The sequence below is a fragment of the Tetrao urogallus genome (assembly GCF_951394365.1).
Source record: "Tetrao urogallus genome assembly, chromosome: 1".
Classification (NCBI taxonomy): domain Eukaryota; kingdom Metazoa; phylum Chordata; class Aves; order Galliformes; family Phasianidae; genus Tetrao; species Tetrao urogallus.
This window is the reverse complement of record NC_136813.1, coordinates 149,057,706-149,081,428: the sequence shown is the minus strand read 5'-3', so window position 1 is coordinate 149,081,428 and position 23,723 is coordinate 149,057,706. Positions and strand designations below refer to the sequence as shown.

General features: G+C 38.8%; 1 protein-coding gene across 1 annotated transcript in view; it reads right to left on the bottom strand.

Annotated features, from left to right (window-relative positions):
- Positions 1–1,556: 1,556 nt before the first annotated feature.
- Positions 1,557–23,723, bottom strand: part of NR2C1 (nuclear receptor subfamily 2 group C member 1) — a gene marked incomplete at both ends in the record, with an annotated part of 32,954 nt that continues 10,787 nt past the window's right edge. The window contains 11 exons of the mRNA XM_079540007.1: positions 1,557–1,731; positions 2,250–2,355; positions 6,050–6,187; positions 7,224–7,363; positions 9,092–9,213; positions 10,205–10,367; positions 15,196–15,380; positions 16,367–16,454; positions 16,536–16,683; positions 16,873–17,052; positions 19,987–20,068. Of these exons, the coding sequence (XP_079396133.1) occupies positions 1,557–1,731; positions 2,250–2,355; positions 6,050–6,187; positions 7,224–7,363; positions 9,092–9,213; positions 10,205–10,367; positions 15,196–15,380; positions 16,367–16,454; positions 16,536–16,683; positions 16,873–17,052; positions 19,987–20,068 (1,527 nt within the window). The remainder of the gene's footprint in view (positions 1,732–2,249; positions 2,356–6,049; positions 6,188–7,223; positions 7,364–9,091; positions 9,214–10,204; positions 10,368–15,195; positions 15,381–16,366; positions 16,455–16,535; positions 16,684–16,872; positions 17,053–19,986; positions 20,069–23,723) is intronic.

The window sequence follows — 23,723 nt, the reverse complement described above, 5'->3', positions numbered from 1 at the left end:
TCTACCTGTCCTCTCAATGGCCTTGAGGCATGGCCTTGGAGTTGCAGGTACAAAGGGACAAAGGCCCCCCTCAAAGCTGATCTTCTGGCTAATTCTGGCTAATTGGGCTCTTCCTCACTCAGTGCTGCCACAGAACTAAAAAGTTCAGGACAAATGGAACTAGGCCGCAATCCAAGATTTAGATAAACCTGCAAGCTGCTGTCAGCAGCAGACCATAACTTTTCCTAGAATCTCTAATTTTAAGCAACAGATATTAAATGTGCTAGGAATATATAGTTTCCCATTGCAAAAGGAAGCTAGGAGTGAACAACCATCAGTGTTATTTGACAATGAGGCACGTTCCTCAAGACAGGAAAGCATGCAAACCCATCTTTTATGGAGCCATGATGTGTAATTCAGTCTACATACATAAAGAATCTAGACTCATTTCTAACAAGGACAGGCAAAGCAGCAGAGACCAATCTTGCATAAACAGAAGTACTGGATTCAATAATTTCTAATTTAAAAAATAATCACATGAGACTGGCTGACTGGAAAAGACAGCTAAATAGCCAGAGGATAACAATAATTAAAAAAAAAAAAACAAGCCAAACCACAGTCCTATGCAAGAGAAATGATATGAACACATGCACAGAATTCTAAACAAGATTCGTTACTTATAAAAGTGGTTGAAAGAAAACTGAGACACATCTCGAATGCCTCCCTCCCTGTGTGCTGAGTTTGAAAGAGGAAATAGTGCTGTGAAAAACCTTTAACTTTTGAGAGCAGAAAAAATAGGAGGCTGCTCTCTTTGAACACCTGCAGTACACAGTTCTCAATTTTTCATAGTATAAAACAGCTGATATCTACCAACACACAATATTACAGCATAGTATACCCTTGCATCCACAGAGCAGTCAATACTGATCCTTTGCAGCTTTACTTTTGATCAACTGCACCAACATGTAAGCAGAATATTTTTAAGTGTGAAGTTCCTCTACCTTCCCTGCTCTTATAACAATATCCACTGCTTCATTCAACCTGAAATAATCTCTTTCCAAAAGAATAGAAAATAAAAGTTTGGTTATAAATGTCTCCCTTCCATAGAAACAATGCCCTTTTCAAGACGTTTGGTCTTATTTTCCATTTAATCAGTGAGAAAGAACTAGCAGCAAAACACTGAAAACACAACTCAGAGAGGAAACTTAATTTATTTGTCTACAACACCAAACTAAGTTGAGATACCTTAGTTCAGTCAAAGCTTCTTCCGTTTCTTCACAAGCCTGCATTTCATAAACAAATATTCCAAGTTCATCTATCTACAAAAATAGGATGAACAATTCTTGGCTCTCCTCAGATATCAAGTGAATTTACAAGTCCTTGAAGATCAGATGAAAAATAGGAAGCGATCCTATATTCCTTAAGACACTCCACCGCATTTCCCAAGTGTACTGGAAAGGAGGAACACGAGTCTTCTTCAGAAAGGTGCGTGGGAAGGCCTATTGCCATCTCTTGGAGACAGAGTATGCATTTACATCACCATGACTGCCATGGTACAGAATCCTTGATTGCTACTTTTATACGGCATGACCAATTATTTGAGTGTTGTAGTCTGCCGTCTCCATTCGCAGAATGTACGGGATGATGCTATCAATCTGAACGTTTCCTATTAGTCCTGCAAAGAACAGCTCTTCAGTAATGGCAGCACTCATCAGCCTCAGGGCAGGCAATCGGAGAAGAAGTCGAGACAGTCTGCAAAAGTAAGTTTGGCAAAAAGTCACTTTGGTCACACATTTTGGCCTTATCCACAGCCATGTTACTGAGAAGAAAACAAAAAATGAGTAAGGGACAACAGCGAGAGAAATTTGCTATATTTACTTCATGAGAGGCTTAAATACTTAGATCAAAAATGTTATCTTTACAGTCAGTCATTTCTTCGACGGCACCAAAAATGTGCATATATTAGTCAATGGACTGTACAATATTTGGATTAGACTAAAAGAGGAATTACTCCAAATAAGTGCAATTCAAAATGAAAGAAATACTTCCTCTATCTTCCAGTATTTCATTTTGGAAATTAATAATAATTAGGTAAACGATTATCACAATATGTATGAGCTCTTAAATATTTTAAGTGTTCTAAAAGTCATTTCTAAGCTTTAAGAAGGTAAGAAGAAAATATATGTGTTTACACTAAGTAATACTGTGCAAATCAGTATCACTGATGCTCTGAAAAGAGAACCATCAAATGAGCACGAAAGTGTACATACCTGTAAGTATCATCTGGATATGCTTTTGTTACATAGTCTTGGAACTCCATGTATGCCTTTTCTTGAAATTTCTCAATCTGTACCACATTTTCCAGCCCTGGGTGATCTGAAAGACACCCTACATTGTTACACCTGTCACACCAAGATGTGTTAAAAGCTGTACCAATTATCTACTTGTAAGCATGCTGAAATGATTATTTGATAGCAGCAGCAACTTTCAGTTCTCCAACAGTTTTAATGAAGAATGCTGCTTTACCTCCTTATTTCTCTTCCTCTATGCTGATGTTTTACCTTACTGTTCATACATACAACCAGACAACTGGAAAAGTTCAAATATGTGCAGTGCTTGCAGTGTTTACATCATTCCTGATAATAAACCTCTGTTCTCTGTATCACATAGAACAGTACTGTTCCAATGCATTGATATTTATTGAAATTCTGTGTGCACAAATAGCATTTGTGAGAAAAAAAAAAAAAAAAAGATAAATACACATAGGGAGGGAAAAAAAAGCTATGAACTATTTGTTTCCTAAATTTTGCAGGAATGAAAGGTTATTTAATCTAATGGCCAAGTCACAATTGGAAATTATTATCTGGTGATTCTGACCCCTTTACACAGTTTAATCTTTATTTTCCATCTGGCTTAACGTAAATATTTTACTGTCATAATACCACGACAAATTGTGTGATGTTATTTGTAAAAAATCAATGCAGATGACAGGAGGTTAGCAAAGGAAGCAAGAGATTTTGAAGAGTTATTGTTGACATGCAATATATATTGCTTCATGACGTTGCTTCTAGAGCAATGTCAGAAACAGCTAGAAGTCTGCTTCCAAACCAGTTCTTGCAGACTGCTAGCATGCTAGTAGCAATCTATACAGATGCCAAGTCTTGTAGGCACTTCCTTGCACTCATCTCTTTGCCCAAGGCTGACTTGCTACAGTCATGCAGCTGGAGCGGCACGGAAGATTTTCATTAATCTTCCAACTTCCAGCTATGGCACACGGCACAGCAGCAGAGCCTACCAAAGCAGATGTTCTTACCTCAGGACTGCTGCACGTGCAGTCCAGCCCCATCCTGTAGCGGAGCAGTAAAATCCCTGAAATTGTAATTTCTGGCCTATAAATCATTGCCAGAATATCCCTTCTGTTCAGGGTACTGCTGTAAGTTTTTTATGTCTTGCATGTATACTGTCAAGAATATTGGCTTATGAGTCAATATGCCAACATTAAAGCAGCTGCACATCCTCAGGAATGTGATCGTAAAACCACGTGACCTAAAGAAAAGTCAGTCCAGTCACCTGACTTGATACAGGCTTTTCCTAGAATATCTGTCCTACCTTTTCAATCCTTGAATGCAATTTGGAAGGAAACAAGCTAACTTTAGGCTGAACAAAGAAATAATTGTTGCTTTGAAGGTGTAAGCTCTCTAAGGAAACATTTTCAGGTCTGTAACAGGATTGATTTCTTCAGTCAGGTCAACACATTCTGCTATAAATTGTTTCCTGGAGGAACCTGTGCTAGTTACAAGTATAGGAATGGCACGAAAGGACTGCTTTGGGGGTAAGGAATGCTTAACAGTGAATTAAATCTCCTGCAAGCATGACCTACCAAATTTAAAGCAGCAGACACCTTCTTACCCCTCACCTTAAGGAAGCCTCTTAGTCTGTGTATTCAATCCTTAGCAGGAAGGAAGGAAAAATCGTAAACATTTTCAAGCACTCTTAATATTGAAATTATCGGCGACCCTGCACATAGCAGGGGGGTTGAAACTAGATGATCATTGTGGTCCTTTTCCACCCAGGCCATTCTATGATTCTATGAAAGTAGACCCATAGTGGATACTGCTTATCAGAAAATTGAAATAGCTCCTGTGCTTCATTGGACTACAGAAGCAAACACAAAACCGTGCAAAATTCTTCAAGTCACGAGGGCTGGTAACAAGGTTATGCTCTACAGTGAAAATATTCAGGGTCTGATTTTTCTGAAAAGATTTTAGAACAAAAGAACTCTCTGGGATCTCCTCTGTGAATCTCTCATCTTTAATAGAGGGTTCTGACATTACTTAAAAGGCTTCTCATTTGCAGGAAGGTCTTTAATCTCAGAGGTCTTCCAAAAGTGCAATATCAAAAAGAGAAGGAAAAAATAAAAAAGGGGGAAAATGTGAAGACACACAAGGTTTTGTTATGCACTTAGCCAAATTTCATGTATTTGTGCTGATGCTGACACTTTCTCTGGAAGAGGTGGATGTTCTTTGAGGATACCACTTAAAGAAAAGATAACTTCAGTGTTCTTTTATATATATATCAGAAAACTTGCTTAAAATTTACACTTTTGAAGCGCCACGGTTCAAGATTTTTTCACCTCAACTGATTTCTCTTGGAAAGGGTGAACTGCAACTGAACTGAAAAAGACAGCTCTTCTCAGACCTAAGACACGTACAGAAGTGGCAGGGACCATCCAGCTCTCTGCCACATCCCACACAACAGACAGACTACACTGTGACTCACACAGCTTTTAAAATACATTCTGATCTTTTCCACAGAACATCAGCATCTAGAAAACACAGAGCAACGAGAAGCTGCTCATGCTTTTAAACTTTCCTAATGCAAAATAGAACAATTCTATATTTACCTCCTAAATCAAACAGTGAAAAATTCCTGGTGATACAAAAAATACTTGAGGTTTACTTTTTTTTTTTTTTTTTAATCAAAATATACTTGTTTTTATATTAAATTCCTAAATTCTGAATGAAATCTAAGACCTGCAGCATGAAGACAGAATATCTGAATGCATTTACTGAAAAGTTAATTCTACAGTTTTCAGAAAAAGAAATTTAGTTTTGTCATTTTCTACAGTCTGCCTGCATTTGTCATGGAATCTACTCAGTCCTTTTCTGCCTTAACCAGAGAACCTTTACTCCTCCACAGTGTGGACTGATCACTCAGAAGGAAAAAATAGTCATTTTATTTTAGCACCACTGCCTAATGAATAGCCAGTTAACTTTACTTACAGGACATTATGCAAATACTGACCAGAAAACAAAAACAAAAGGAAATGCTATGTTTAATATTCATTTTCATAATACTCATGTGAAGTGAGGTCATACGTTACTGTGATTTTATATGCAAGAATCAAGGCTTGGAAAGGTTGTCATATATTAAAAGCATAACTTGGATTCACCTCAGCAGGAAGCACAGGAACAATACTTCTGAAAATTAAACTCCAGGCCCTCAGAGGTAGTACCCCAGAATAGAGACATACATTTAAAAGTAATAAATAGATAGCAGAGGCAAAAGCATCATCATCATCCAACTATTTTCATTAAAAGAGAAACCCTCTTCTTCCTACTGTCCTGTGTCATCCATTACACCTTCCCGGGTTCCTCAACAAGGGACGCAGAGATTCTAGAGGTAATAGCAGCAGCATCGAATGAAACAGAAATTATATGGCAAAAAATAACATACATACAGATACTTCTTTGTCACCTCATGAATCTTGTCCATTTAGCAAAGCCCTGACTTTCAAAACCGAAGACTTGATGAGCAGGCTCATCCCAGTTCCCACACAGCCTACTTATCTGATGTTACTTCCTTATTTTCTAAAGCAGTTCCATCTCTTTTGCCTTTCTCTATAAGCCCTTAAAAGGACATGAGGAAAAAAAAAAAACAACTTACCTAAAATATGCCTTTGTGGAAGACAGAAGATTTTAGATATGGATTTTTAAGCCAACTTTTGACCACTCAAGTCTCCATAGTCACAGAAAAAGAATAAAGTTTTACATTAAGAATGATTACATACCAGGACTGAAGAGTACAATTGCTTTCAAATATGCATATTCATATCCATCTAGGCAAAGCTTCACCATACTGTTACAGAACTCTTGCAGTTTGAAGATGTGCTCCATTACTAGTTTTCCTCTGTCTGTTGGCAGCTTGTCTGAGTTGACACACACACAAAATACAAAAACCCCAAAGTCAGAAGGCATGCAAAAGTGTAGTCATGTTGGAATTTTAAAAACATTCACCACTTAAAGTACATTCAAACAGCAGAAAATCTATGCCACCTACAAACTCTATACACTGAACTGAATTGTCTTTACACCAACAATTCCTGCCACTTAAAATTTCCAATAATCAGAGGTGGACTACAGCTCCGAATGAAAAAGGAAAGAAAAGGCTACTTGTAAGTAAAGAACAATACCATGCTATTGCAGATCTATGCTGTACAACTAAGAGTCGGGTACTGTACTTAATTCATCGATGGAGTAGGTCAGTGTACATTTGCATGAGTTCCTTTAGTGGATGTGAGCACAGTGAGGTGATGCATTTCAGCAGTGGTGACAGCAACATGGCAGACAAGCCACGTCCTGGACAGCCATGAAGATTGCTACAAGTGCAGCACGCAGGCTCTTGTTCATCTCTGGCAAAATCGTGCAGCTAATGGTGGTGACTGTGTTGAAAAATAGAGCCTTGTAGCAGAGCATTTGCTCTGTCTAATGACTTCATTGTGCTCTGTGTATCTGCTGTAGTTTCCATGCAAAATAAATAGGAGGCATTACTTTCAGAGCAACCTGCATATATACATAAGCCAAATTATTTAAAGGGGTTGTATCACAAAGGAGGCGTTTGGCTGCTGTTTCACAGCTACAAATAGCAGGGACGGCTGGGTCCTCCTTCACATCCTCGGCAGAGAGGAATCATATTCACAGTACCCCTGTGTTCTTCAAGTTGGTGTTGCCTGAAAGACTCCTATTTTGAGTGACGTATCCTAACAGAACTACAGAATGCTATCAGATATCACACATAATTAAAATGATTTAAAAAACCACACCGTGTTCTCATTATTTTGTTAACTTCCACGAATGGTAGATTTTCATTAACTACTGATAGATAAGTGACCAGCTTCTGCCCAGTTCAACTCTTCAAACCCATGAATTCCCTAAATCTGCAGATGTGCTCAGTCAGCACCTTACCTTGCTGTAAGCTGTCGTGAAGGTGATTAACAAACGCAGCCAATATAGTCGCCACATTCATGACTTGAGAGCACTGTGCAAGACCAAGCGTAAAAAGTTCGTTCCAGCAGGCTTTTACTAATGATATGCTGTTATCCTGTCTATTAAATTGAAAAACACAATAATTGCACTTAATGAAATCACTCACTTGCTCTTACACAGTTTTTCAATTTGAAGAACACTTCATAAAACACTGATCTGATTCAACCACTGCAGCCAGTACCAAAATGATGTCCTGCATCAAAAGCATTTCTGTTTGCATGCTAGGATTAAATTGCTTATTATAAGTGACAATGTGAGTCACTCTTCTAGAAGTTAGAATTATACAGTGCATAATGTGCTGAACTTTAAAAAGGATCAGTAATTTCAAATAAATCTCCACTTGAAAAACAATGTTAGGATTTTCAGCCCTTCAAAAGGAAAATGGCTAAATGGTGTTTAAAATACCATTGCCCATGATGTAGACTAGGACTGCAAGTGCTAGCACTCAGGAGAGTATTAACACAGGTGTTGTGGCAGCCTATTCTTCCCTTTGCTTATTCAGACAAGTATACTGGGAAGTAATATATATATATTTTTAAAAAGCAGATTTTCTATGCTCATTTATTTGTTAAATCCTTTTGTACAGACTGATCTTTTGTGGCTTTTATTTTTTAGAAAAACTATGTGCTGTTACAACACCACTTTGCAATACCTGTCTTACAAAAAAACCCGAAAACATGTGCAGTGATGTAGTTCACCATGTTAATTTGCTAAGCATTTTCAGGTTCTGCAGCAGCAATTTGTACTGAAGTATCATATTTACCCACTTTTCTCCCCTTGCCATTGTTTAGTGCTATAGAACTTGACTCCTTCAAAAGAGAAGTTTCAGTTATACAGAATACACTATTTTAAACAACGTAGAATGATTTGGCTTAAGCACTTCAGTAAATACAGATCATCCGTGCTCTGCCAAGATCTCTGGTAAAGGGGACAATCCCTCACTATAAACAGGAATTCTCTTTGCTACCACCATCAGATGCTATTTTGATATTCAACTAAAGAAGAACACAGAACATCCTGATCTACAAGATGATTTTGTGCCTCCTTTGTATCATGGCTGATAGATGTATATCGCATTGTAACACAGCCAGTTTGATGACAGTCTTGATCTTGGTTTCTGAAAGTAATAAAAATCACTTTTCCTCATGCTGTTTTGAGATCTTTTTTCATGATGATCAGCAATGTAGTACCACATACAGCTTCAGAATTTTTAGTGATACACAAAATTCTGCTTATAAAAAGAGAGTGCTGCACCAACTGTAAAGAGAATAATAACAATTACTTTCTGGCTATAGCAACCATTTGTTTTTGGAAAATCCTCTGCAACTAAACTTTGGTTCAGCAAAAATTCAGGATTAACTTAGCATGTTGTTCATACTGTTTATTAAATGCAAAATTATTACTAACTCACCTATAAAGACAGCAATATTTGGAGCTCCAGAAAGGAGCTTCTCTTTGGTGACCGATACGCATCTTAAGTTCAGGGGGTACTATTCAAAAATGACAGGAAGTCCTACTTACTGCAAATTTATTAAAGAAGGGCAGTGAGCAGGCATTTGATCATTATGAATCTACTCCTTTTTTCTTCCAAACTCAACCAAGTATTTCACTTGAAATGAAGCTGGGAATCATTTTGATTGAGTGAACTTACCTTTGTGTTTAAGATCAATACAACAGTTTTATTAAACTGGTTTATATTTTAAAAAGTCCTCAAAGATGGCAGTGCAAACAACAAATTAAAAAGCGTGTAATCTCAACATGAGCAAATAGAGTAATTGAACACCTACCCTAAAGCTTGGAAAGATGGAATGGAACGTGCCCAGTGCATGGACAGGAAAAGCAACCTGGAGGCAGTCTCACAGATATAGTGAACGTTAAGATATTCGGGCATAGGAGAAGGCATGGTAAGCTGGCACAAAACAAAAAAAAAGTGCAAGTCAGTTGTTTCGCTTTCCCTGTATGAAACATAATAAGAAAAATCATTTCCAGGATTGAAGGGAAAAAAGTAACATTTTTTTTCAATAACCATGAGATAATCCCAAAATAAAATAGAACAAATGCTTTTTTTGCTCCTTACTAGCCACACTGTGATACCCTAATGAGACTACAAAGCAACCAAAACAGTGAAAAATTTTTAATCTTAACTTAGATAAGGATTTATGTCTGGAACACCTGGAGATGAAAAATCTGAAATAAAACATTTAAGACAATCTGTACAGAAGCTGTAGAAGAACAGCTGCACAATTAGAACAAAGTAGCTCAGAGCATATAGCAAAGTATGTAGAAAATACAAACAGAACACCACCACCACTTTCACTTGCAGATCTGAAGGGGGATTTGACCCCAAATTTTATCCTCAGAAATCAGTTTGTAACAGAATTTAAAACAAAACCAAACTGACATTTGCATTGGAAATACGAGAGACCAAAATGTGTTTAATCCTAGAATCATATGAACCACAGAATGGCTTGGGTTGGGAAGGACCCCAAGGATCATCAAGCTCCAACCCCCCTGCTGAATGCAGGCCCTCCGACCTCAGTGTCTAATACTAGACCAGGCTGCCCAGGGCCCCATCCAGCCTGGCCTTGAACACCTCCAGGGACAGGGCATCCACAACCTTCAGTGGGGCATCCACAAAACTTCAGTTTAATGCAAACCATATTTCTAAGGTAAGAGGCAGTAAAATAAGCCGTGCTACAGAAATGGTGAGGAGAGCTGCCGATTCTCCCAAGCATACAGCCAACTAGCGAACAAAAAGCCGTGCATTCATCAGCAATGAATGGCAATACCTGAATAGCTACCCTTCAGAGAAATTCAAAAGATGACTTAATCAGATAATTAATTTGTCTTACGATGTTAAAATGGTTAGAAATAGCCAAGGATAAAAAAGTATTAAGTACCCTGAATGCTACGTGTGCATCACTGAGTAGCGGCCCCTCTATTTCAACGATATTCATGCTTGTTTCTCCACCTCCAAGCTGCACGTTGGCCTCAACACTTTCAGAGTTCTGGCACGCTGCACTCTCTCCAGGATTCAATGCTTTTGCAAGAGTATCAAATGCCCTGTAAAATCAAGAAAAAATAAAACAAGAAAACTTCATCTTAGAGATAGTTACTAATAGTTCCTAATTTAGGAGGAACCTGCATACCTGAAACCTGTAGTTAGAAGTCTGTTTCAAATAAGCAGACTTGGAAAATATAAAACAGTAATATACTTTTCCTGACACTCAACCAAGTAAAATTACTGAAAACTCCAAGTTATACAGTCTTTGAAGCAATAAAATTAGCAGCAGATCTTATTCACACTAGTTGCCAACAAATTCACAGTTTTGACATACTGATTGTGCTGCTGCTGAATCACAGTTTGTCTTCTGAGATCTCTTAAGTGATGTTTACTGAGAGTGCTGGCATGAGCATTTTAAGCATATAAAGATCAGACTGCTGTTAAAAACAATTACTGCATGTGTAAATTTTGGAGATTTTTGCTTCTAAGAAGCACAAGCAGAAGGAATAAGCTTCTGCAAGTAATCAGTTACAGTTAGGCTATTCAACACAATTTGAGAAAACAACCTCCAAATACTTGAGAGAAAGCACTCACATTCATTTGGTACCATTCTGAGTATTCTTGATACAGGGCAGTGATTTCTGAGAAGACCAAGGCATGAGTGCTAACATTACTCGTGGATGTCAGAATGAGAATCACAGAATCATAGAATGGCCTGGGTTGAAAAGCACCACAATGATCATCCAGTTTCAAACCCCTGCTCTGTGCAGGGTCGCCAACCAGCAGACCAGACTGCCCAGAGCCACATCCAGCCTGGCCTTGAATGCCTCCAGGGATGGGGCATCCACAGCCTCCTTGGGCAACCTGTGCCAGTGTGTCACCACCCTCTGTGTGAAAAACTTCTTCCTAATATCTAACCTAAACCTCCCATCTCAGTTTAAAACCATTCCCCCTTGTCCTACCCCTATCCACTCTTGTAACCAGCCATTTCCCCTCCTGTTTGTACTCTCCCTTCAAGGACTGCAAGGCCACAATGAGGTCTCCCCAGTGCCTTCTCTTCTCCAAGCTAAACAAGCCCACTTCCCTCAGCCTTTCCTCACAAGAGAGGTGCTCCAGCCCTCTGATCATCTTAGTGCCCTCCTCTGGACTTGTTCCAAGAGCTCCATGCCATTCCTGTGCTGGGGGCCCCAGGCCTGGATGCAGTACTCCAGATGGGGCCTCACAAGAGCTGAGTAGAAGGGGACAATCACCTCCCTCTCTCTGCTGCCCACCCCTTTTTTAATGCAGCCCAGAACACAGTTGGCCTGGGCTGCAAGCGCACACTGCTGGCTCATGTCCAGCTTCTCATCCACCAGGAACCCCAAGTCCTTCTCTGTAGGGCTGCTCTCAAGGAGATCTTCCCCCAGTTTGTATAAACACCTGGGATTGCCCCGACCCAAGTGCAGCACCCTGCTCTTGGCCTTATTGAACTGCATTAGGTTTTTATGGGCCCACTTCTCCAGCCAGTCCAGGTCAGAACAGATGTACGACTGTATTTCCCTGCTTGGTAACACATCCACGTTGTGCACAAACACACCTGAGAAGCAAATCTGATCTGTGTACAGACACAGCCCTGATTACTGCCTACAGGCAGATGACATACTGTGATAGTAGTATCATTTGAACATTGGCAGAAGAAAATCTCACACTGATGTTTAAGGGCTTTACAAAAGCTGATTACAGGTGTGCATACAGGTGTGGAGATGATTCTCAATTTGAATGCATATGTTTTTGCCACAGAATCTAAAATTACTGAGTTAATGTCCAATCAAAATGCCTGATTTCTGAAGTAGAATTTTACCTACCTTCTCTTCTTCCATACTCCTTTGCTATTTACATTTATTAATACACTAAAAAATAATTTTAAAAAATTCTAAAAAAAGTGCTTACTGTGTTCAGTACAACCATTTACAATCCAAAGAAACAACACAATACCTAGCTGGTGATGCTGTCTCAGGTGATGGTAAATGAGCTGGAATGGTTTTGGGTCCTACCATCTGGGTTCCTGCACAGAAGGGAGACTGACGCATGCCCAAGTGGGCACCACAGATGTACCTGGGAAGCTTTCCATCTCAAATATGTCAAAAGTGGGCATAAAGAGAAGACACTCTTGGGTAAGCTCTGAAGTTACATCGTTTTTCTCCTGTGAGGAAATCTGAGTCTCAGGTCTCGTGTGGCTCCCCCTTGGTAGCCTTGGGTATAATAGGCAAAACCAGCAGCGTTGTGGCAACTGCTTAAGAGAAAGAGGATCTCTTCAGAGCTCTTGCATGTAGCAGGGACAGAAATGTAAGCCAGGAACAAGATCTCCCCACTAAGTAGTGTTATGTGTCTCTACATATTATTCTAGTTTAGGTTAAATGGTCTTTTTTGAATGTGTTGGGCATGTACACTCTGTAACCACATCTGCCCATGTTACTTTTCTTCCAAGTTATTCTTGAAAGTCTGCTTTCAAAGAGTCCTCTCCCTCCTTCCTCCTAAATTTGCAGAAGAAAGCTTGCAGAAGTTCTGCTTCCCAACAGTTCCATGCTGTGGGTTCCCTTCATATGCTATGCTTCAAAATGAACAACGGCTGCAATATAAAACAGTAAGGAAAAGAGGATCCAGACTACAGCTTGCCTTGAAGTTACCGAAACAAGGCTCACTAAGTAACAAAAAAAGGTACAACCAGTGTTAAAATCCGTGGTATTGACACTCTGTTAGAAACAACTGTGGTTGTCTTTTCTTGAGCTCAGTCACAGACATGTGACAGGACTTCTGATTAGTAAAATTCGAACATGGCCAATGAAGCCATCAGAGGACAAAACATGTAACATTATAACATAAAAGCAGCAGAATACCTGAAACAAAGTTATACTAAATCTGTGCCAGCAAAACTGAAAGCTTAACTACTGTATCTGCAAGCAACGGAATACAACAGAATGCATGCAAAACACTGATAGATAGAACCTGCTTTTTGAAGTCCCATGAACTCATTTTTGTCAGTACACATCTGCATCAGTAAGATCAAGCTGGCACAAGGCCTGGCAAAGAAATCAAAGATTTGATTAAAAATGTACTTTCTGCTTGGGTAACAACTTCCCTTTTACAGGAGTATTTGAACTGAAAGTCCCCACTGGAAATCTGTGAGGTTACCCACTAGACAAGGGCATGCCTACACTGAGTCAGAGCTCTGGCTCACTCTGACTGAGAGAACTCAATGGCTTTTCACAGATGCATTTTTAAAGCTGAACAAAAGCAAGCACCTGGAACCAAAGAAACGAAAGATTATCATGCAAGCTTACTATTAACTGCACCTTCATGAACAGCCATTTGATGTTTATCAGCACAACATAATAGCACTCCTTACACTGCATATTATTTAACTAGGAGAACACAGCAAAGGTCCAGACCAGCAGCTATAATACAGGTCACATCAACTTTACAAGCAGCACATATGGAGAAAGGAGCAGAACAAATGCGTTCTGCTTGACATTACACTGAGTAGGTGACTGGACTATAGGGAAAACCACGTATTTTGGGTCAGTATAAACTGCTTCGTTACATTCTAATCTTTTTTTTTTTTTTTTTTTTTGATTGGTTTATTCTACATACACATTTTCAATACCACATGTATAATATAGATGAAGTGTAAAAGAATACTTCTGAGACAGCTGTCAGAAGCCTGATGGAGTGACAATCAAGGAAGAGCATGATTCTCACTGAAGGAATAAACAAGGAAGTACTATAAAAGATACACCCCATTATGTTGAGTTAAAACCTGTGCAAAGACAGAAGTTTTTAAATACACAATCACAGAATCACAGAATTGTAGGGGTTGGAAGGGACCTCCAGAGATCATCGAGTCCAACCCCCCTGCCAAAGCAGGTTCCCTACACCAGGTCGCACAGGTAGGCATCCAGGCAGGTCTTGAACATCTCCAGAGAAGGAGACTCCACCACCTCCCTGGGCAGCCTGTTCCAGTGCTCCGTCACCTCACTGTAAAGAAGTTCTTGCGCATGTTTGTGAGGAACTTCCTGTGCTGCAGTTTCCAGCCGTTTCCCCTTGTCCTGTCTCCACTCACCACTGAAAAGAGTCCGGCCTCGCCATTCTGCCCCCCACACCTTAGATATTTATAGACCTGGATCAGATCCCCTCTCAGTCTTCTCTTCTCAAGGCTAAACAGACCCAGACCCAGACCCATAATGAACGCATCTGTATCAGCAATGAGCATTCTTTGAGCTTTTCTGCCTCTAAACAAAAGGCTTTTCAAGCTTTTAAGGCAATTAACATTTAGGAGTAATAAACTACTTACAGATGAGATCTTCAAGAAACAGTTTCCCTTAATACTAAGAATACAGTACAAAAATCAAACTCATCTTATTCTTACCTTTTAGTCCTCCTTAACATCAGCTGAAAGATTTAAGTTGAAATTCACAGAATCACAGAATCTCCTGAGTTGGAAGGGACCCACAAAGATCATTGAGTCCAACTCCTGGCTCCACACAGGACCACCCAAGATCAGACTGTATCTGACAGCATTGTCCAAATGCTTCTCGAACTCCAGCAGCTTAGAGCTTTGCCCACTGCCCTGGGAAGCCTGTGCCATGCCCCCCATCCTCTGCTGAAGAGCCTTTGCCTAATACCCAAACTGAACAAATAACTAGAAGTATTTTCTGTCTCTAACTGAACTTTCTTATGATTTCCTTTGGAAGAATCCTACAAGACTGAACCGTAACATGAGTTTGTGCTGTTACTACTATTATTTTTAATGCAGGCAAATCACCTAAACCATGATAATTTAATTAATTATCTCTGAACTGACAGAGATATTCTTGAGAAGGGTAACATCTCAAGTGGAACATGCTTTACCTTGTAACATCACTACTTCCTTGTTCTTCTTGCTGAAGTTCAGGTAACGATCCATCTCCATTACTTAAACTCTCAATCATAGACAGCTCTGTACTGCTTTGTGACAGATCTTTGGATTTACTGAGGTTTGCTAAAGATGTCACCACATTTGCCAGGGTACTTAAGTCTCCCTGACAGGCTTCAACCTAAGAGAAAAATACAGCTTTTAATTCTTTCTTATTGGCAGTAGATAATTTGAAACAGAAGAACTCCTTTACACTAATGAAGAACTGAGCTAATGAGAATAGACCTGTTAGAAAATTATTACTTTCAATAAATCATCATGCAGCAGTTAGACACTGCACTGTTGCTAAAATATGAAATATTTAGACGCTTGGTTTTACAAGTAACAGCTATCTATTGCTTTCAGAAAGAATGCCACAGACGCAAGCTACAGGGAGAGATTTTAGCATCTCCACTCACTAGTCCATCATTGGGATTATAAAACTGCACTAGATTATATTTTTACCATCTTCTTTCCTTCTTTGCATGAACAAGAAAGTAGTAAAATTTTGAAGACAGAGGGAGGCAAAATGCACAAAAACAGTATGAGGTGATTTAATATTGGCTAGAAAAATACAAAAGCTTCCTACTGTGCATATGTAGGGCCATTACCACATCACTTTAGTGGATCAGTACCCCTAACACAATGGAAACAAAGGAAAGCCCAGCTTGGAAATACATCAGAAAAAAGATCACTACTGAGACAGCTCTCATTAGCTTTGGGAAAAAAAAGAGAAAAAGAAGAAAAACAACACAGGGGGAAAAAACTAACAATATTTATGAAATGCACTGTGATAATGCCACCAGCCATGTGAGATTTTGCAAACGCCTTACTCTACTTGAATCAAAAAAACTCAAAGCGTCAGAATTACCAAATACAAAGAAAAATAGAGCTGCCCTTAAAGCTGTCTAAAAGGAGGGAGGCATTTGCTTTGTAGAGCTTTTCACATTCTTTCTATGAAGGGCTAACAGCATTCTTCTGAAGAGAGACATCTGCAACACTGGGCAATGTTTTAAAAACTGAATTTATCAAAAGCATAGCAAAACAGAACAACCTTCCATCCTTACGCACACTTTCATATAACAATCAAATCAAAAGCATTAATACATCAGTCATGTCATCATATACCTTATCTGGAGTCATCAGCACTGTAGGCTCGCTTTTAATGCCAGACTGAATGTTAACGAACATTCCTGATTCCAACAGACCTGTTGACCTGGCACAAAATAGCACAAGTGTCAACTCTGGGGTGATTTCAAGAAACAGAGGTAGCTTGTCTACAGTAGAATGCACTTACCTTGCTGTTTCATTGTCTGTTACAAAGGTTGGAGTTGCAGCCAATGGGCTGCGAAGATCTTTCCGAATGTAGATCTTTTCTGTAGAAGCTGCACAGTTTGAAGACTTTTCTCTTGACACTTCGATAGGTTTCCTCTCACACTGCACAGCTAATAAAACAGCACGCAACTAGTAAGTCACATCACAAATTACAGTCTAAGAAATGTCCATTATCTTTCTTCTTTTTACTTAATCTTCAATTTTCATCACCATTTTGAGTGTTCATACTTATAACTCAGAAAAAAAAACCAACCTAGCCAACCAACCAGCTAAAATTATGGATATTTTTCCAGACTTACAGTCTTGTTTCATTCCGAAGGCGATGCATCGCTGCAGCCGGCAGTACTGACAGCGATTCCGGTGGTGTTTGTTAATGACACAGTCCTTTGTTCCTCGGCACGAATACACCAAATTCTTCCGTATGCTCCTTTTAAAGAATCCTTTGCAACCCTCACAAGTTACTGCTCCATAGTGACGTCCTGGTTTCGGAATAACATAAATTAAGACTTTAATTTTACACTGTACTATCTCTTCTTCTTTAGACCTTTTCTCAAAACACTCTTGTTTTTCCTCCATAGGTTACAGACCATAAATCACGTGCATACAGAACAACAAAAATATAAGTGAGATGTATTTCTAGCTCAAAGCACTTCAGCAGGATACTTATCTCGAAAGGGCAAATAACCAACTTGCTTATGACGTTCTTGCTGAACCTCCTGACAGCAGTGTTAAAAAGCTAAGAGAACAAGTTAGCAACAACACAGAATAAACTCTGAATTTACACATTCTTTTCCATTTTTTTTAATGCCCCTGGAGTCCAGTCCTGCTATTGCTCATTACAAATTCAGCTGTATAAATGTTATGCATTATAGCTAGTGGAAGATGGAATCCGCAAACATTGTATCTGTCAGCAGTAAGTGATAATTCCAAAGCCCTGCTTTCACCTTTCACTTTCCTAACAGACAATGTTACATCAGTAATTCTTTCAGTAAAACTCTAGAATGAGAGAAATAAACTAATAGAGCTAGATCAATTTTTTAAAAAATCTGTAGTGAATTTTCTAATTTATAATACCAACATATAGAAATTGCTAGAATGTACTACAGAAAGTCGAGTTTAATTATTTTTCAGAAGTAAATTGCTTTGACTCTTCCATAGCACAAATTATAAATACTACTAAAAAGCTCAAGTTCTGATTAAGGCATTTTTGAGAATTCCAACAGTGACAATTCTATGATCCTGAAGAAAAAAATTAAACCAAAATCACCTACGAACACTCAATATACATACTGTGGAGGCATCAAGGCTGTTCTTTGACCTGTGCAGGGCACTTTACAGAAATACATTTCAAATATGAACTAATTTAAGGGAAAATATATTTTTAGATTCTTTCCTCATTCCTCTCAAACTTTTTTATGCCTGAAATTTCCAGAAACTCTGGTTTCTAGGTTTTCTAGATTCCTTTATCAGAACCGTATTAACATAGGACTAAATATGAAATTTACAAAGCATCATACGTAAAATATCACTAAGTGTAACAACATTTTAATAGCAGTTGGGCTGGTGAGTAAATATTCACATATATCCATATTCATAATATCCATCCTGCAAAGCACCTGGGCTTTGCATTTCAAATGGAAGGAACCCTTAAAGGTCACCCAGTCCAACTGCCCTGCAATGAGCAGGGACACCTACAGCTGATCAGGGTGCTCAGAGCCCCTCCAGCCTGACCCTACATTTCTTCAGGGACGGGGCATCCACCACCTCTCTGGGCAACCTGTGCCAGTGCTTCATCACCATTATAGTAAAAAACCTTTTTCCTTGTATCCAATCTAAATCTCCACTCTTAGTTTGAAACCATTCCCCTTCATCCTATCACAACAGACCTGCTGAACAGCCTGTCCCCTTCTTTCTTCACCTGCCCTTTGATGCAGCTTCTTGCACTCAGTTTGGAGGTGTCTGCAAAGCAGTCTGTGTAACAGTTCTTACTGCACAGGAGGCACCTACAGCCGCTCAGGAAATCATGGCTCTGCCTAAATTCACTACCAGGGTTCAGTATGTATGGGTCAGGCCAGAGCAAACTGCTCCTGGGATCACTCTCATGGGATACTCCAGCCCTGTGCTGGGATCCATAGGAGCTCTCCCAGCTGGAGCACTCCAGCTAGATTTTACATTTACCTTATCTTACACCCTATATTTGGCAGAAATTTCTTTTGTGAAGGGTGAAATCTGACATACGTTTAGAGGAGCTACAATTTTAAGCTAAATTTGGCTTCAGTAGAAAGATTTTAGATTGTTTTCTATTTAAGCAGCTTCTGCTACATTCTACTGGCTTTCATGATGAAATCCTAATGTTATCTACGTCTCTTCCCTGCCCTCCATTCCCATTGCTTCCCAAAAGAAAGTATTTAATTGCAATTATCACATTTCGATATTATTACTCGAGGATCATCACACAGATTTCAACCAGATAAAGCATAAGAATGTTCTGAGGGAGCAATCATTTTCCCTACATAGTCTAATTGTAGCTAAATAAATAAAGAGTCAAGTTAACACCTCATTTCTCTTACACTACATTACCAAGTGAAAAAAGAAAGGAGCTTTCAGCTCTCCCTTCCAAGAGAAGTAATTTCAGCTCCCTTCTACCCTCTCAGTAATTTCAGCTCTGACAGATTTGAAATACCTGGTGGCAGGCACACATGCAAGAGGAATGTGGGAGACAGCTGGAAAAGCATCAGAGTTCTTCAGTACAGAACTCCCACCACACTTCCTTCCCATCTCTTGTTATCGTTAGGCAAAATTCAGTGTGTGACACATTCTTCCTACCTTAGCACTCTATTTTGCCAGTGAATACACTGTCCATTTTTAACTGGAACTATAATGCATTTTTGCAGTTTTAATAGTGATTCTTCAAATAATGAGCTGTCCCACACAAATCTCACATTAGCACTTCTTTTCACATACCTACAATGTCTTCTTTACCTGTTGGTTTCATATTTTAAATAATTAAAAGGTTTCTCACCTGTTTCTGACTTGACAACAATAACACAGTTCACTGCATGATCTCCTTTTAAGTAACAAAAAGCTCTTAACAGCAAGTCACCTAAGTCATTTTTTCAGCCAATTTTTACAATACAAAATAAAACGTATTAGCCTAAGGAAAAAAAGGCAAAAATTATCTGGTAGAAAACATACTGAATTTCTAAAGTAAAACAGAAGTAAACAAGTCCCACCCACAGACATTAAAGAAACATTTAGTTTAATTCTCTGCTGAAAAAGGCAGTCTATCTTTTCTGTTTATGTATGTATATACATCTATTTATATGTATGCAAACTCTTATATCCCTTAAGAAGAACTTTAAACTGCTGTTATGAAGTTGCACTACCTTATTAAAAATAAGCAAGTGAAATACCTGATGCCTTGTCTCCACACACAACACACAGATCAAACACTTTATTTAGGGCCTGCTCATTGGGAGAGTTGTCTGTTAAAATCTGAAAGAAAGTAGAACATAATGTCATTTTTATTTTTCTCACCATCAAGAAATATCACAGTAAATCACCTTTGTGATTTCTTCTAAGGGACCAAATCGACAAACTGTGAGGTTTTCTTGACTACGTTTTACAGCCTTCATAGACACAAAGGAGCAGAGCTATCTGCCATGCACTGTGCTCCCAGTTTTACCTGTAATGTTTCCAAAAAGAATTCAAGATTTATTTAAATATTACCTCTGGAAAATGGGCTGACATTTTCAAAAACATTTATTCTCTGCATACTCTTTTTGTTGAATACATACCTTCTGTTGGATTCTGTATTTACATTCTAATGAATGCAAATTATTTTTTGAATGTAAATTATGATTGCCACGTAGAGGCTGTTATTTCTACATTCTGATTTGTCAATTCTTTTTTTTTAATAATAGACAGAGATGGTGGGCTGATAGAAAATGAATTCTAACAGTGCCATGAATTATCAAATGATGCACGCTTTGGTTTTTAGCAACAGTTTGACATTATGACTACACTCATGTCTTACTCATTTCTCTCTGGCACCTGAAAAGCATCATTAAGCACATCAGAAGCACAGCGCTGCAGGGCAGGCACTGTGGCTTTCCATTGGACCTTAAAAAGATCCATCTCAGTGAGTCAACAAAGCACAGAAAAATAACCAATGTAAAAAAGGAATCCAAAGGATCACAACAAGAAGCAGCAAGCAAATATCATCTTGACAATAACACAAAGTGGAAAACAGCACATTCTTCCAATTAAAAAGTGATATAATTTAGAAATGCTATGAGTTTCTAACTTCTACAGCATCTTAATAGGAAGTCTGACACCCTCATCCTCTCCGTGCTTATTCAAGACAAGACCTCTGACAACAAGAAGGGTAACTTTCTGGAAGAGAAGGTACCTCATCTTCCACAGAGAAAATTAAGAAATCACTCATTTGGAAAACAACACAGGCTTATGTAATGGAATGTTTAACAAGTCTCTCTCTTTCTAGTTAGCCTTTATTAATTAATAACGCTGCCTCAGAAATTCACCTATTATGTTTTTCTTTCAATATAACATCTTCTTAAGAAAAATAATCATGACAAGTTAAAAGAATGTTAACCTTTCCTTTTGTTCTAATTCCCGTTGTTATACAAGTTCACGACCTTATATAAAAGAAGAAAACAAATTTTAAGTCCTTCCATAGATGAAACCTGCTGCCCTGAAGCTGTAAGTTCCATGTAAGGAAGGACTACAGAATTTGGCCCAGGAGGAAATAAAAATCCCAGACACACAGAACTCACCAACTGACTTTAAACACGTAGAATAAACTTGCTTACTGAGATGAAGAGCCACTGAGGGTGGAACGGATGATGGGAGAAAGAGCCTTGCAAAGTGTCAATGTAAAGATAAAATGTGAAGGAGAGATTTTCTGCATAGCAAATGAATGAGTATTTCAAGTGAAGGTGATGAAATAAGAATGATGTGAAAGGCAAAAATGCAGACAAAAGATTGTGTAGGACAGAAAGTATGGAAGAGCCCAAAGAATATGGAGTTGAAAAGCACATTAATGACACTATTTTTTATCCTCACTGAAAGTCAGTGAAATACAATCTCTGCAACTATATACTAGCTGGCAATAGAACAATCTAACTGAAGTGAGAGCACATCCTGTTGTTTCTCAGACCCTCCCACGTTGCCCAAAATGTACAATCAAAACTACAGCTTTTAATTTTTTATCCAGACTGCCTCTCGATACCTCAGCCTTTATACAAGGGTACACACTTCTCATCTTTTAAATTCTCTTTGAAAGTAACTTTCTTCTGAGGATTACATCAGATCATACCCTGCTATTTTAAAGTTTTGTTAAAGTTTACCTAAAACACAAAGACACAGGCTGAAATTTCAATTGAACTGCTTTTTGCTACTGCTTGCACAACACGTGCAACATGCGAATCGGAGCTGTGGACTGGCTCCCAGAAAAGCAGTAAAGTAGAAGATCAGGACTCTTCCCTTGGGAAAAGAGATTACTTGAAGGAGCCATGACAGTGATTTATAGAAGCAATAGAATCTTCTTACTTTTTTTAGTTTTATTGCCATAGGCTATTATACAGACCAAGACACAAATGGTCTGTTAGAATGGTCTCTTAGAAATAACAAAGAAGTCATTAACTTTAGTGGCAGTTATCAAAGAAGGCCTCACTGCAATCTCCAGGTCAGGAGGTCCCTCTAAATCATCAAGTAATGGAAGGGAAAGGATATGCTCAGAAGGATCATTATTTTCTTTCACAGTTTTTAACACTTACTTAAGCACCTGTTTCTGGCCACTGTGCAGGTGTAAGATACCGCACTAAGGAGATGGCAGCTACCCTCCTGTCACCTGGACTGCCACACCAATGTATTTTTCCATCAGAATAAACGTACATTGGTAAATCAACATGCAGTAACTATGTGTTAGCTGAAGTGCAGCAATACCCTACTTCACGCAGAAGGAGCTCACATCTCCCAGGTCTTCTGTGCATGTTCTTCACAGCCTTGGAATCAGTGCCATCGCACACTGCTCAGCTGGGGATATGGGGCAGAAGACTTGAAAGCTGGAGTATGAAGTCTAAGGAAGCAGCACAAACCGTGTGTGCAGGAGTGAAGAGCACCGTGCATCAGTTTAGGGAGATACAACCCTGACTATTGACAATATGAAACCATTTTGGGTTTTGTAAATGCAGAATCTTTAGTGCTGCTTTCTCACTGCCGCTGAGTAATGATCTTCCCTGCTCATAGTCTGAGAAACTGCCTTGGAATACAATTCACACAGTAGTGGACAGTGCATGAACAATGGCATATGAAAAGGAAAACAAGTAGAAGGAAATGTTAAGTGGTAAAGACAAGGATGAAAAGATTATTTTTTCAATATGTGAATATAGAGGGAGAGTCAATGAAGCAGCAATAAAAAAGGACTGTTGGTACAGCTGGAAATGACAATAAAAGTAACAGTATTCTTTCTAATCTCACATGCCAGGGTATAAATTTTAAAAGCAGTACGTTCACCAAAAAAATTTGTTTTCCTTGTAATTTCTAAGCAGTAATGCTAACTCCTAATGCAAGGGAAAGCAGAGCATTAAAAAATATAAAAACCTCAAAAAAGGAGAACGCAGACATACATATTTGGAAATAAAACATCTCTTCTTATTCCATTTGAATCAAAATTATGAAATAAAGTGGATTATCTACCTGGATGTGTTGTGCAGATATATCAGGGGATGCAAAAAACAGTTGGTTGACACCTGCAGCATCTGGAGTTGCTAGGATAACTTTTCCTGGAGTGGAATCTTGTCTGGCAAGGATCACCTTGCTTGGGGTAGAGCCATCATGATTTGTTAGGATGAACTGCTTGCCTGCTGAGTTCTGATCAAGTGCTGTAACAATCTGAATCTTCTGGCCCGTCTGCTGATCTGTGACAATCTAATAATACATTTATCTCAAATTGTTATGGTAATTTAAGATCACCTTTGGGGCCCAGCCTGGGCACTTGAAGAAAACTGGAATTTTGCCCTCAACATTTGTGAAGCAGGACTGTCTTCCCCTCTGTCACACAAGAGTTACAAAAACTAAGGCAAAATCTTGGATTTTCATTTGCTTTTAAACGCACTCAAGTCACTCT